Source organism: Phocoena sinus, chromosome 13 (assembly GCF_008692025.1).
Source record: "Phocoena sinus isolate mPhoSin1 chromosome 13, mPhoSin1.pri, whole genome shotgun sequence".
In the NCBI taxonomy this organism is placed as follows: Eukaryota; Metazoa; Chordata; class Mammalia; order Artiodactyla; family Phocoenidae; genus Phocoena; species Phocoena sinus.
In genome coordinates, this window is record NC_045775.1 from 47,014,785 (window position 1) to 47,027,087 (window position 12,303).

Sequence of the window (12,303 nt, forward strand, 5' to 3'; positions counted from 1 at the left end):
CCTTGTTGTGGTAGTAAAATTACAATTTTATGTTTTCTTTACTGGTGTTAGTGTTCATATCAAAGTAGCAGGACACTTAAATTCCTTCCCAGTGTGTTCACATGATTCATTCCTTTTCGTTAATTTGATCAACGCAAGAGTCTATTCATTACTTCTATTTGAAATTTATTTCTTCGTCTCAATTAATTACAGTTTTTGGTATTATCTGAAACAGAGTTTTGGGGGTTATAATTCACTTCTCATTGTCAGAATAATTTCTAGTGAGTTCTTATAGAAATACATGAAAAATATTTTCATGGTATGGTGCATTTATAATTGCCTATGCTACATAATTAAATATATTCTTGAAAAGGCATTGAATAAAAACCAAATCCTCTGCTTTTCATTTTATACCTCTGGTGATTGGGAGAATATTCCATAGATTAGCTTCTGGCTCTGCATATTTCAAGACTTGTTTTTCTTCTACTACCTACTCTGGTGCTGGATACTGTAGGACACATTAAATTGTGATAGGACCCCTGGCCTTGAGACTCTGTGCATGCTGTCAGGTAAAATCAACACAGAAGGTGGTAGGAATATTTTTAGAAGCTATTCCTACACCAGACAGGAACTGGAATTAAACATACATAGAAGTGACTGTGAACTATATAGGTATATTCCACTAAGGCCAAGTTAAATGTACCCTCCTAACTCAATTTCCTGGGCTGGATTCCCAAAAATCCTTGTGACCGTCCCAGTGCTACCTAACATGAGGAGAAGTGTGAAGGGTGGAACCTAAGAGGAAAGATCAATACTAACCCATCCAGCTAAAATGTATTACTTTTTCAAATTTTACAAAAATAATATGACACTGTGAACACATTGTAGGATCCCTTCAGGGCCTTGGAAAGGATTGGTGCAAGGCAAGGGCCTTGAAGTTTTAGCTTCACTAGGTTCCTTGAAAATTCATCTTTGAAGGGCAACCAATTTTATATAATACTCTGTAGTTGGACTTGTGATGTGCTCTGGAATTAGATAGGCTCATGGTGTTAAGTATACAATACCACTTTATGTAATGTCTTGTGTGTCTTTGCATCGAATGGACATGTTTGGTGCCTGATTTGCTAAGTGAGTGATACACAGAGGAGAAGACTAGAGTTTTCTCTACAGAAAGGAAGAAAGGGGGAAAAAAAGGTAGAGAGCCAACAGAAAAAGGTTAAGGAAAGACTCATGAGGTATGAAGCCATCAGGCCAGTTACATGTGCTTCTGTTGTCAGACTCCAAGCAGTGTGGATATTGCTGCCCACCAGACATCCCCTCAGCAACAGAAGCTTACTGGGGGTTGCAGTAGGAGTTTCTAGCTCACTGACAAGCTCCCCTATCAAGCTTCTGTTTCTCTTCTCCTCTGCCTGAGGGCTTTGTCCAGTGCCAGGAAGCTCACCCACCTGCAGGTAGTTATAAGTGGGTGTGGCATTAGTGGCCCAGGAGGTGACCCTCACCACAGGGATGGGAGTTGCAGATAAACAGCCCAGTCTAGGCGGGTTCTGGTGGGATGCTTTTGAGGTGAGTTCCACACTATTTCTCAGAGGATCCCCAAAGATACTAAGTGCTAGTTTGCCCACAGAAGTGACCCACTCATTAACTCACTCATTGATTGGCATCTCTCCCTTCCCTGACTCAACTTTCCCTAGTTTCTCACCTGTGCTTCCTAAGTTAACCTGTCAAACTACCAAGACTAAGTTCTGTAACAGGGTCTTCTTTTGAGGCAACAGAAACCAGGACACCTGGTTTAAGTCATGTGCAAGTAATTTACCACTTAAAGAAACAGTCTAAATATTAAGATACAAAAAGATAGAATACAGTTTTAAAGGAAATAAATAAACAATTTGGAGCTATGCAACAAAATTATTCGTGTTATATGCATCTGTTTAAAAAGAGTGCTGAGATTTGGATGAAACTAATTTAGTTTCTATGGGAAGATAAAAAAGAACTGAATTATTGCATTCAGGTCTTTAAAATTCTCTTGCGTTTATATTCCAACTCTGGCTTATTAAAGGGGTCTGTGCTCCGTTAACATACACATGCGCTTACAATATAAACAGCTTAACTAGACATCTGTGTTGACTACATATAAATGGCAGTTAACTTTTTGCCTTGTTTCTGTTCAACGATCTTGATATTTTAGTCTGCTGGCCAGATGAAACAAGATTGGTTTTTTGGTACCAGATGTGTCACAGTTTGTGCTTGTATTTTGCAGGTGCTCCCCCCAGCTGGGAAGATGGAAACTTGCCATCTTTCTGAGATGATGATTCAGGATAGAAATATAAATGTGTTAAAAATAATTCGACATATTAATGGAAGGCTTTGTCCCTTGTGGGCTTCTTATGCATAACATATGAGCAGACCAGCAGCTGTTCTATATTTTAAAAGAAGAGTTAGAAAGTTAGAAGCATATATGGCTATTCAAAACATAAGCAACTGCTTGCATTGTGGAAACAAGGTTCAACAATAAACTTGTATTTGTGAAGCTTCCCCCCAAATAATAATCCCATTGGGTTGTGTTCAGGTGGTCGTAGGGTATTGAACAATGTTTCTATTTCCATCATTTAGATTCACTAAAACACCTTCCTTGCAGAGGCAGAGTGGTAGAGATGAATACAATTTTTTAGATAAAAATGGGGATTGGTTTGTAGGTGATTTCCACCCTCCAATATTTATATATTTTTAATCACAATAAAAAACCCTAATTTGCAGGGGGAGGTCATTTTAACTTAAACATTTTGAAAGAAACAAAAGCCCCATTGAGGGCTGAGTTGTTAATAAAATGTGGTATCTCTTATCTTATTTCAAGCCTCTAAAGCAAGAATCCTTTAGGAGATGAGGTAATGATGTTCATTGTTTGCTCCTTCAGTAATCACCTAATGCATATTAACCAATGTCAAGAATGGCAGTAATCTTTCATTAACCCCTTACCTTTCACTGATCTTATGGAAGGAAGGACTCTTTAAGCCTTTTGGTCTAACTTTTGAACAAGGATAATGCTAGCCCCATTCCATCTTTACTGTTGCTCTCAAAGATCCCCCATAGAGAGATCTCTGTTTTTATCTTTAGGAATAGGCTTTTTTTTTTTCTTTTAGAAATTGCTATCCTCTCAAGTATAGTAAGGTCTACATGATTGGTCCTTGAATTTCAGTTTCTAGAGTTCAGGAGTATTTTGTGTAACACAATTATTTCCACCTCTCTGGAGTTTTTAAAAAGAACAAATGAGCTAAAGCTTAACAGAGTAAATCAGAATCAAGTTGGTATCTGTGCTTTTTCAATCCGACTGCAGTTAACAGCAGTGGTGACAACTAGTCATGGCAACGAGCAAAGCTGGTCCACAATTTGGGGTGGGCATTGCAGGAAGAAGCCTTGGAAGGAAGGGGATTGCTTGTTGTTGCTGAAATTTGGAGCATGGCCAATGAAAAGAGCCCTAATCTAAGTCATAAGACCTTCATTCAAGGCACAGGGATCTTGCTCAACAAACTGTGACCTTGAGCAAGTCTTAATAACATGGTTTGACCAGGTGGCATCTAAGTTTAGAATCCTATTATTATTAAAAGGAAGCATATGTAATGGTTGATTTTAAGTTTAGAGGGGATGGAGATTGCAAGCTGTCAAAAAAAGCGCAGCTATTTATGAGGGAAATTTGGCAGCTGAAGTGAAGGTGTTCTCCTTTCTGAGAAGTCTTAAAAACCAAGAGGTCTTTCCTAACTGCTATCAGAAAACAACACTGTCCAGTCAGAGAGCACGAAGTTTGAGAATCCAGGTATGGGCACTGGAATGGTGAAGTGATGGAAATGACTAGTTCAGTCCTCATTATTGAGGCTTACTTAGTAGGAACATGTGAATTTCCTGGAAGCATGTTTGGAAGTGGGGGAACCCATGGCTGGACTTTTTTTTGCTAGTGAAACAATGTAAAATGACTTTCAGTTTAACATGAGAAATAATACTTCAGTTAGAATCAGTGGAAAGGAGTAAAACATGCACGATTTAACAGTGAATACTAAAAATATTTATTTTGAATTGTAATTCAAATAATTTATAGCTAAGTTGTGTTATTTCTCATGTCCTTGTCCCCAGTAGCGAACCCTCATTTTGAAGACCTGTTTTGGGGTAGGAGCTATAGTTTTCTTTTTCACCAATGCCCAGTGCTTCCCAACAGCCACTACATACAAAAATACTCAAATGCTTTAAAAAGTTTGGCAAATAGAGTCACCTTTTCTCTCAGTGCAGCTCTGGCATAGGGAATAGGTACAGTTTTTAAAGCTGGAAAAACACCTTGTTTCAATATCCCAGTATTATGGATAAAGAAACCAAGGTCCCAAAAAGCTAAGTCTCACAGCTAGTTAAGGTTAGAACTGAGACTAGAACCCTGGTTCTTCTATGCTTCATCAGGCTGTTAGATGTTGGAAGAAATTACCATAGAAGTTGCTCAATGAAGTTTGCTGCTGAATAATTATGATTCTGATGATGAATTATTTTCATAATTCTCATCTATGGGAGCTGGTTTACATCAGTGATTCTCATGGAGGAGGGGAGGAAGGAGTAATGTGTAGTTTGAAAACAAAGCACAGCTTTGTCTTACTGCTTTGGTTTGTTTTCAGTGATGATATTTACTTTATTTTGAATTTCAAATTACATTTAAAGAGCGCATGAGATTTTTATGTTTACTGAGGACAGTTGTACCTGTAAAGGAACTCATGTGTTAGCTTTTCAAAGTTCTTTCCAGGACTTTGCTTCTGTGAATGAAAAATGATTTTTCACTTGCTGTTCATTTTAGTTAAAAATGAAATTAAAAATGGGTGATTTAGGCTGTAAAATTAGTAGATGAATAGTCTAGGAATCTATATGTCTAGGATAGACATGTAACAGTCTAATAGTCTAATAATAGTCTAATAATGTCTAATAGACTAGGATTATATTCCTAATCTATGAATAGTCTAGGAATTAGTAGATGAATAGTCAGATAAAACGAAATTACAGGTGGAAACAACCTATCAACTATAGTCTATCCACTGATGAATGGACAAACAAATGTGGTATATTTATACAATGGAATATTATTCAGTCATAAAAAGGAATGAAGTCTGGTACATGCTACAACATGGCTGAACTTTGCAGACATTATATTAAGTGAAAGAAGCCAGAAACAAAAGGCCACTTACTGTATGATTCTAGTTGTATGAAGCGTCTAGAACAGGCAAATTCATAAAGACAGAAAGTAGATTAGTGGTAACACCAGAACTTGTGGGAGGGGGGAATGAGGAGTGACTGCTAGTGGGTATGGGATTTATTTTTGAGTGACAAAAATGTTATGGAACTAGATAGTAGTGATATTCGCATAACATTGCAATCTGAATTGTACACTTTAAAATGGTCAATTTTTTTTTTTTTTTTTTTTTCTGGTACGCGGGCCTCTCACTGTTGTAGCCTCTCCCATTGCGGAGCACAGGCTCCGGACGCGCAGGCTCAGCGGCCATGGCTCACGAGACCAGCCGCTCTGCGGCATGTGGGATCCTCCCGGACCAGGGCACGAACCCGTGTCCCCTACATCGGCAGGCAGACTCTCAACCACCGCTCCACCAGGGCAGCCCTAAAATGGTCAATTTTATGTGTATTTTACAATTAAAAAAAAGGGATTGCATCAGTGACACTAGTTTATCAACCCTTTTCATGTCTTTATGATTTGTGAATAGGACTAAGCTTTGGGATGAAAGGGAAACCATCTTTTTTGCAGTTAATGGCTTCTGTAGGTCCAAATATATATATAAAATATATTATTATTTTATCATAGATTATATTTAAATTATATAAATTATAATATATAAATTATTTATAGAATATATTATAGAAGTATATATAATCTATATGTAATCTATGTTTCTTAATATATAGATTATATATACTTCTATAATTTTATATATATGTTTAGAGGTGGGGGTGGAGGGTCAGGACTTATGCATAAATATTTCATAGAGATTCCTGTTTCTCCTACAATCCTCTGTGGAGGTACAGATAAGACTGCCTTCTTGCTTAAGAGTAAAAAATCTGTTGTAAGGTCTTAGGCATTTTTTTTTTTTACTCTTATCTTTCCCAGCTCTGACTTGAAAACTGTGTCTATATGTAGGAAAATCAGTATATTGATTAAGAATGGAAAAGTTTAGATCACACCTGAATTTACGTGGACTATAAGTAATCATGTGGACAGGGTGACAACATACGCAACAGTCCTGCTGTGTTGTGGCTGGTTGTTTACTCTGCTTCCTTGTCTGACTCCTGGTTACACCTGTTCTCTCATCACTGTTCCAATGCCCCTGTATCCTTTAAAAGCCCATCCCGTGCCCTATTCACATAAGAAATTTGTGTTTTGTTCCTTGGTCTCTTGGTGAACTTTCTTTTTGACAATTACTGCACATTTTGTCAACTCTTTGAGGAACATTTGTTTCTGTGGCAAGGTTATCTGGTTATTCATATGTGCTTTGAAATTGGATGTAAGAGAAAAATTGACTGCATATATTTTTGTGGAATGATTTTAACAGTCTTTTGTTTCCTCAACTTTAGATTGTTTCTTTTTAAAGAAGCAAATAGTTGTTTTTGCTCTGGCAGCTACAAATAATTTTTTCCTGGACACAAAAATTATATTGGCTGTTATTAGCTACACAGAAAAAAACCTCTAAAAGAATACTTATTTTTCACATATACACAATGGAATATTACTCAGCCTTAAAAAAGAAATGAAATTGAGCTATTTGTAATGAGATGGATAGACCTAGAATCTGTCATACAGAGTGAAGTAAGTCAGAAAGAAAAAGACAAATACCGTATGCTAACACATATATATGGAATTTAAGGGAAAAAAATGTCATGAAGAACCTAGGGGTAAGATAGGAATAAAGACGCAGACCTACTGGAGAACGGACTTAAGGATATGGGGAGGGGGAAGGGTGAGTTTTGACAGGGCGAGAGAGAGTCATGGACATATACACACTAACAAACGTAGTAAGGTAGATAGCTGGGGGGAAGCAGCCGCAAGGCACAGGGATATTAGCTCGGTGCTTTGTGACAGCCTGGAAGGGTGGGATGGGGAGAGTGGGAGGGAGGGAGACGCAAGAGGGAAGACATATGGGAACATATGTATATGTATAGCTGATTCACTTTGTTGTAAAGCAGAAACTAACACACCATTGTAAAGCAATTATACCCCAATAAAGATGTTTAAAAAAAAAAAAAAAAGAATACTTATTTTTATTTAAAAATATAATACATCAAAGTGAAGCAGTTACATTTTAAACAAACAAGAAGGTATAAAATGTTTTCATAGAGTTAGGAGGGAGGGTAATTTGACTTAGTTCATTGTCAATCTGGATGCCAAGAATAACAACCATCACCATTTCTTTACTCTGTGAGCAACAAATATAAAGATGAGAAATTTTAGTTATATGTTAGTGAAGTTTTAGGGTTTTAATTTTATTCAGAAATCAAAACTTTTTCAGAAAAATAACTTTTCTTCATTTTGCTACACATCTTGTGGAAGTCCTGAATTCAGGAATGTTATTACATTTATTGAGTGTTACGGACTGAATGTTTGTGTTCTCCCAAAATTCATATGTTGAAGTCCTAACTCCCAATGTGATAGTATTAGAACCTGAGGCCTTGGGGAAGTACTTAGGTCATGAGGGTGGAGCCCTCATGAATGGGATTAGTTCTCTTGCTCTCTTTCTGCCATGTGAGGATATGAGTCTGCAACCTAGAAGAGAGTTCTCACCAGAACCTGACCATGCTGGCAACCTGATCTTGGATTTTCACCCTCCAGACTGTGAGAAATAAATTTCTGTTGTTTATAAGCCACCCAGTCTATAATATTTTGTTATAGCAACTCAAACTGACTAGTACACCGAGTTTGCTTCTTCAGATTAACTCCAAAGTGGTTTAGAAAGAATTTGTTTCTCATCTCCTCCCCATAGATTTCTCAATATAATGATTTTCTAGGGGATATCTTATTCATTTGGGGAATTTTGATTACTGTGCTTTTTTACATTCATAACAAAAATTTCTGACAAAATTTAAAATATCTTATAGAAACCACTATACTATGTGATAATGATTTACTACTATGTAATAAACAACTACATTTAGACTGATCATGAAAATAAAAACCAACACAAGTGTGATAGATCCTCATTTTCTAAAGAAATATATCTTTATTGACTTTTTCCATTTTCTTACAAGCAGTTAAAAAACTCATTCTTGAACTTGCATGCTGTTCAATGTTATGATGGCTGCCTCCTTATGAGACTATCAGTGGAGCTATAGTAAGTTTCCTTAAGCACCACAGAAGACAATCATTGCTTGGTCCCACTTTTACAGAAAAGAATCCAAGTTTCACCGGAAAGAGTATGCTTAGCTCTCTTGAAGAAGACCAGTTTAGTGGATTAATGTCTAATTTACATACAGTAATAAAGACAAACTTTGAATCTTTACAGATTAAATGCCCACTTTATACCATGGTGTAATTGTTTGAATTATTGGTGAGTGTACAGTATATAGATGTAGATGTACTAGATATGTCTATAAATAAAATAGTGCTTTAAGATAACAATATTCTTTGGCTGATTTAAATGCCTATAGTGGACTCTTTTAAAAGACTAAAATGAAAATGGTCCCACTATTATTGTCAATCTTAACACTGAGCTGGTGCGGAAGGTTCCCATACTGTTGACTGTCAGCATCTCCAGGTCCACTATATATTCTCTTGGTCCTGATAGCGACTTCACCAGCACAAGCATTGCACTTACAGGACTTGTTTGCTAAAATAAAAGAAAAAAGAGGGAGTGAGAGAATAATTTTTCTTGTATTGCAGTTTCTATTATTTGTGAATACACTTCCTATAAGAATTAGGGGAAGAACTTTTTAAATTTTATTTATTTATTTGTTTATTTTTGGCTGTGTTGGGTCTTCATTGCTGCGTGTGGGCTTTCTCTAGTTGTGGCAAGTGGGGGCTACTCTTTCGTTGCCGTGCGCAGGCTTCTCATTGCAGTGGCTTGTTGTGGAGCATGGGCTCTAGGTGCGTGGGCTTCAGTAGTTGTGGCACGCAGGCTCAGTAGTTGTGGCTCATGGCCTCTAGAGTGCAGACTCAGTAGTTGTGGTGCACAGGCTTAGTTGCTCCACAGCATGCGGGATCTTCCGGGACCGGGGCTCCAACCCATGTCCCCTGCATTGGCAGGTGGATTCTTAACCACTGTGCCACCAGGGAAGCCCAAGTGAAGAATTTTGAGGTAGGATTAAAGTCATTACTTAGTCCCTTCTTGGTTCTAATCCTTCTGGATCTTATCCCTTATCCACACACATAGTCATTAGTTCCAGATACAGGGACCTGCTTTCTTTTGATAGTTCTTTGTTTTCTACTCATCCCTCTCTGTTAATGGTTCTCTTCACTTTTATTGAGTAGTTCTAGCCTTTATAGAGACTGCAGTTCATGTGAGAATCTGATAATTTTTTGAACTGATAAAGTTGTCATCTTTCACTTCTCAACATTGTGGATATGTCTACATTCTAGAAGGTGAAGAGGCATGTAAGTAGTTAATTTCAATAGAATATGGCAAATGCTAAGATATACAGGGATATGCAGGGTATATATGAAGATACACAGAGGTGTGCATTCACAGAGAAAAACAGAGGGACCCTGAAGCATTGAGGGAAGGCCTTTGAATGCCTGAGGACAGTCACCCAGAATAAGTGGGAGTTTTGTAAAGAAGGATGTTCTGGAGAACTGGATGCAGTTTCACTTTGATGAACAATGTGATGGGTGCTGGAGAGTGCAGGGAGATGAGTTTGGACAGGCAGGCAGGTAGATGTGTGAATCTGAACGCCAAGAGGAGAGCAGGGATAGAAACAGTGGATTAGGATTTAGCAGTCACGTCAATAGGTGGACATTAAACCAAGGAAGAGAACGTATATGTGATAAGACTGGGTCTGTGAGAGGCCAACATTTAAGGAATGGGCAGAAGAGAAGCCATTGAAGGAAGCTGAGAAGAAATAGATAATTAAGTGGCAAACAGATGAATGGCAAGCAGTGCTCAATACAGCAGGGGAGGATGAGGGTGACTGGAACTGAAAAATGCCTCTGAATATAGCAGTACGGATGCTGTTGGTGGCTTTTTTCCAGAGCAATTTCAGTAGGGTAGTGAGAATAGAAGACAGAAGTATAACTAGGAAATAAGAAAATAGAGACTGTGATTACAGACTGTGCTTTAAGAACCTTGGCTAGGAAGGGAGAAGAGAGAGAGGAGGCAACATTTAGAGGGAAAACAAGTTAAATATGGAGGAGGTATATTAGAGTTTGATAGAACAAGGTTCCAGAGGAAATGGAGTGAAGAATACAGGTGGTGGGTTGGCCTTGATTGATAGAAGTGAAACACTCTTTGGAAAATTTAAAGGAGAAGGTTAGAAGGGGAACACATGGACTTAAGTTTGCAAGGGATGGGATGGGAAGTTCAAGTAATTTATGCCTGTTGGTTTCAGTGGTTTCAGAAGAGTAGGAGATGAGGTTACCTACTGAAAATGAAGGGTATAAGAACTTAAAGAATATGGGGACATTTGCGATCAGTGGCTGAAGAGAAGAAATAAAAGAAAGTAATAGGATTGTTGAGGACACATCTGAAGTTGGAGATTTATAGTATTACCAATCTGTGCTGACAAGCTGGGTGTGAAAATAGATTTGGATTACGTAATTGATCTAGAGTTGTTGGACAGGGAATTGAGGTGTTGGTGACAGAGTAGTTCAAGGGTCCACCAAGAAGTTGATGGAGTGGAAGAAAATGGTGGGTGAGGGGTCAGAGGATTAGCATCACTGTGAGGGTGAAGAGCACATAGAGTGGGAGTGAGGACATGAAAAAGAGGAAAGAGAATCAGTCACTGAGGGGGTCACCTGAGACTAAGATGATGATGTGGAACTGTTCTGCATGATAACAAAGTCCAGCATGTGGCCATGGGGTGGTGGCAGAGCGACATGAAGCTGAAGGTCATGGGGGATGAGACGGCCAGAGAACTGTAGGCTGAGGTAATGGATGACTATAATAGTGCCCAGATCTGAGTGATCTCACCTACTTCCTACATACTTTGCCTGAGTGATCTCATCCATAGCCATGGCTTCAATTATCACATATCTGCCAGTGACTTAAAAGTCTATATTATGAATTCCAAGCCCACGTATCCAATTCTCTACTCATCTTTACTTGGATGTCTCATGGTGACCAGGACTCAGTATGTCCAAACTGAACTCCTCACCTTCCTCTCTCCACTGGCTCCTTCTTCCTTATCTCAGTAAATGGTACCACCATTTACTGTTGCTCAAGACAGAAACTTGGAGGTTATCCTTGACGCTTCCTTCTCCTCCACCTCCCCATAGCAAATGGGTTACCAAGCCATGTCCTTCTTCCTATATCTTCATAAATCTGTCCACTTCTTTTGGACTCACTGGCTACCACACTAGTCCCCCATCTTTTGAGCTACTGACTGGTCTCTCCATTTCCATTCTTGCTCCACTCCAATCCGGGCTCTACAGTGCAGCCAGGTATCTTTTTTAACATGAGACTCTGATAGCAACTCCTCTACTTGAAACCCTTAGTATGGTCTGTCAGGCATTGTGTGATCTAGGCCCTGCTCATCTCTCCAGGTCCCTCTCAAGTCACTCTGCCTGTAGCACCTGGAGTTCCAGATCAACTTGTCTGCTTTTTATTCCTTCCATTTGCTAGTCTTTTGTTGCTAGTCTTCAGCTTAAATCTACTTCTTCCAGGAATCTCCCAGACCACTGCTGCCTTGGTTAGGGGTTAACTTGTGGTGTACTCATGAACAATCTGCAGTGCTCAGTTGTAACGCTCAGCATACTTGTGAACACTTGTTCGATGTCTCAACTATAAGCCCCACTGTGGCAGGAATTGGCTTGGTTTTATTCACTGCTATGTCTCTAGAACCTAGCATGGTGCTTGCCTCTTATAGGTAACAGTGATACCTTGAAGATGTTGATTGAATTAATGTATTCATTTTAAAATATTTTTTGAGCACCTGCAATGTGCCAGGTACCATTCATTCTATGTGCTGTGCATACAAGAGTGAACAGACAGGTAATGTCTCTGTTTATTACACTCACACTCTAGTAGGTAGTAGGTGACACAAACAAATAAATACTATGCAAGATGGTGATAAGGACTGTGAAGAAAAATAAGTCTCAGTAAGGAAGGATAGATATTGGTCGGTGTGGGTGGAGGATGGTATTCTACCTTT

The 12,303-nt window shown here is 38.6% G+C and overlaps 1 protein-coding gene and 1 long non-coding RNA gene across 5 annotated transcripts in view; one reads left to right on the plus strand and one right to left on the minus strand.

Annotated features, from left to right (window-relative positions):
• Positions 1-12,303, plus strand: part of LOC116764257 — a 201,890-nt gene that overhangs the window by 152,190 nt on the left and 37,397 nt on the right. The gene's annotated exons all lie outside the window — the stretch shown is intronic.
• Positions 8,195-12,303, minus strand: part of EFEMP1 (EGF containing fibulin extracellular matrix protein 1) — a 69,048-nt gene continuing 64,939 nt past the window's right edge. For all 4 annotated transcript variants that reach the window (XM_032652690.1, XM_032652687.1, XM_032652688.1 and 1 more), the window contains one exon: positions 8,195-8,828. In XM_032652690.1, coding sequence (XP_032508581.1) covers positions 8,667-8,828 — 162 coding nt within the window. In that variant the 3' untranslated portion in view covers positions 8,195-8,666. The remainder of the gene's footprint in view (positions 8,829-12,303) is intronic.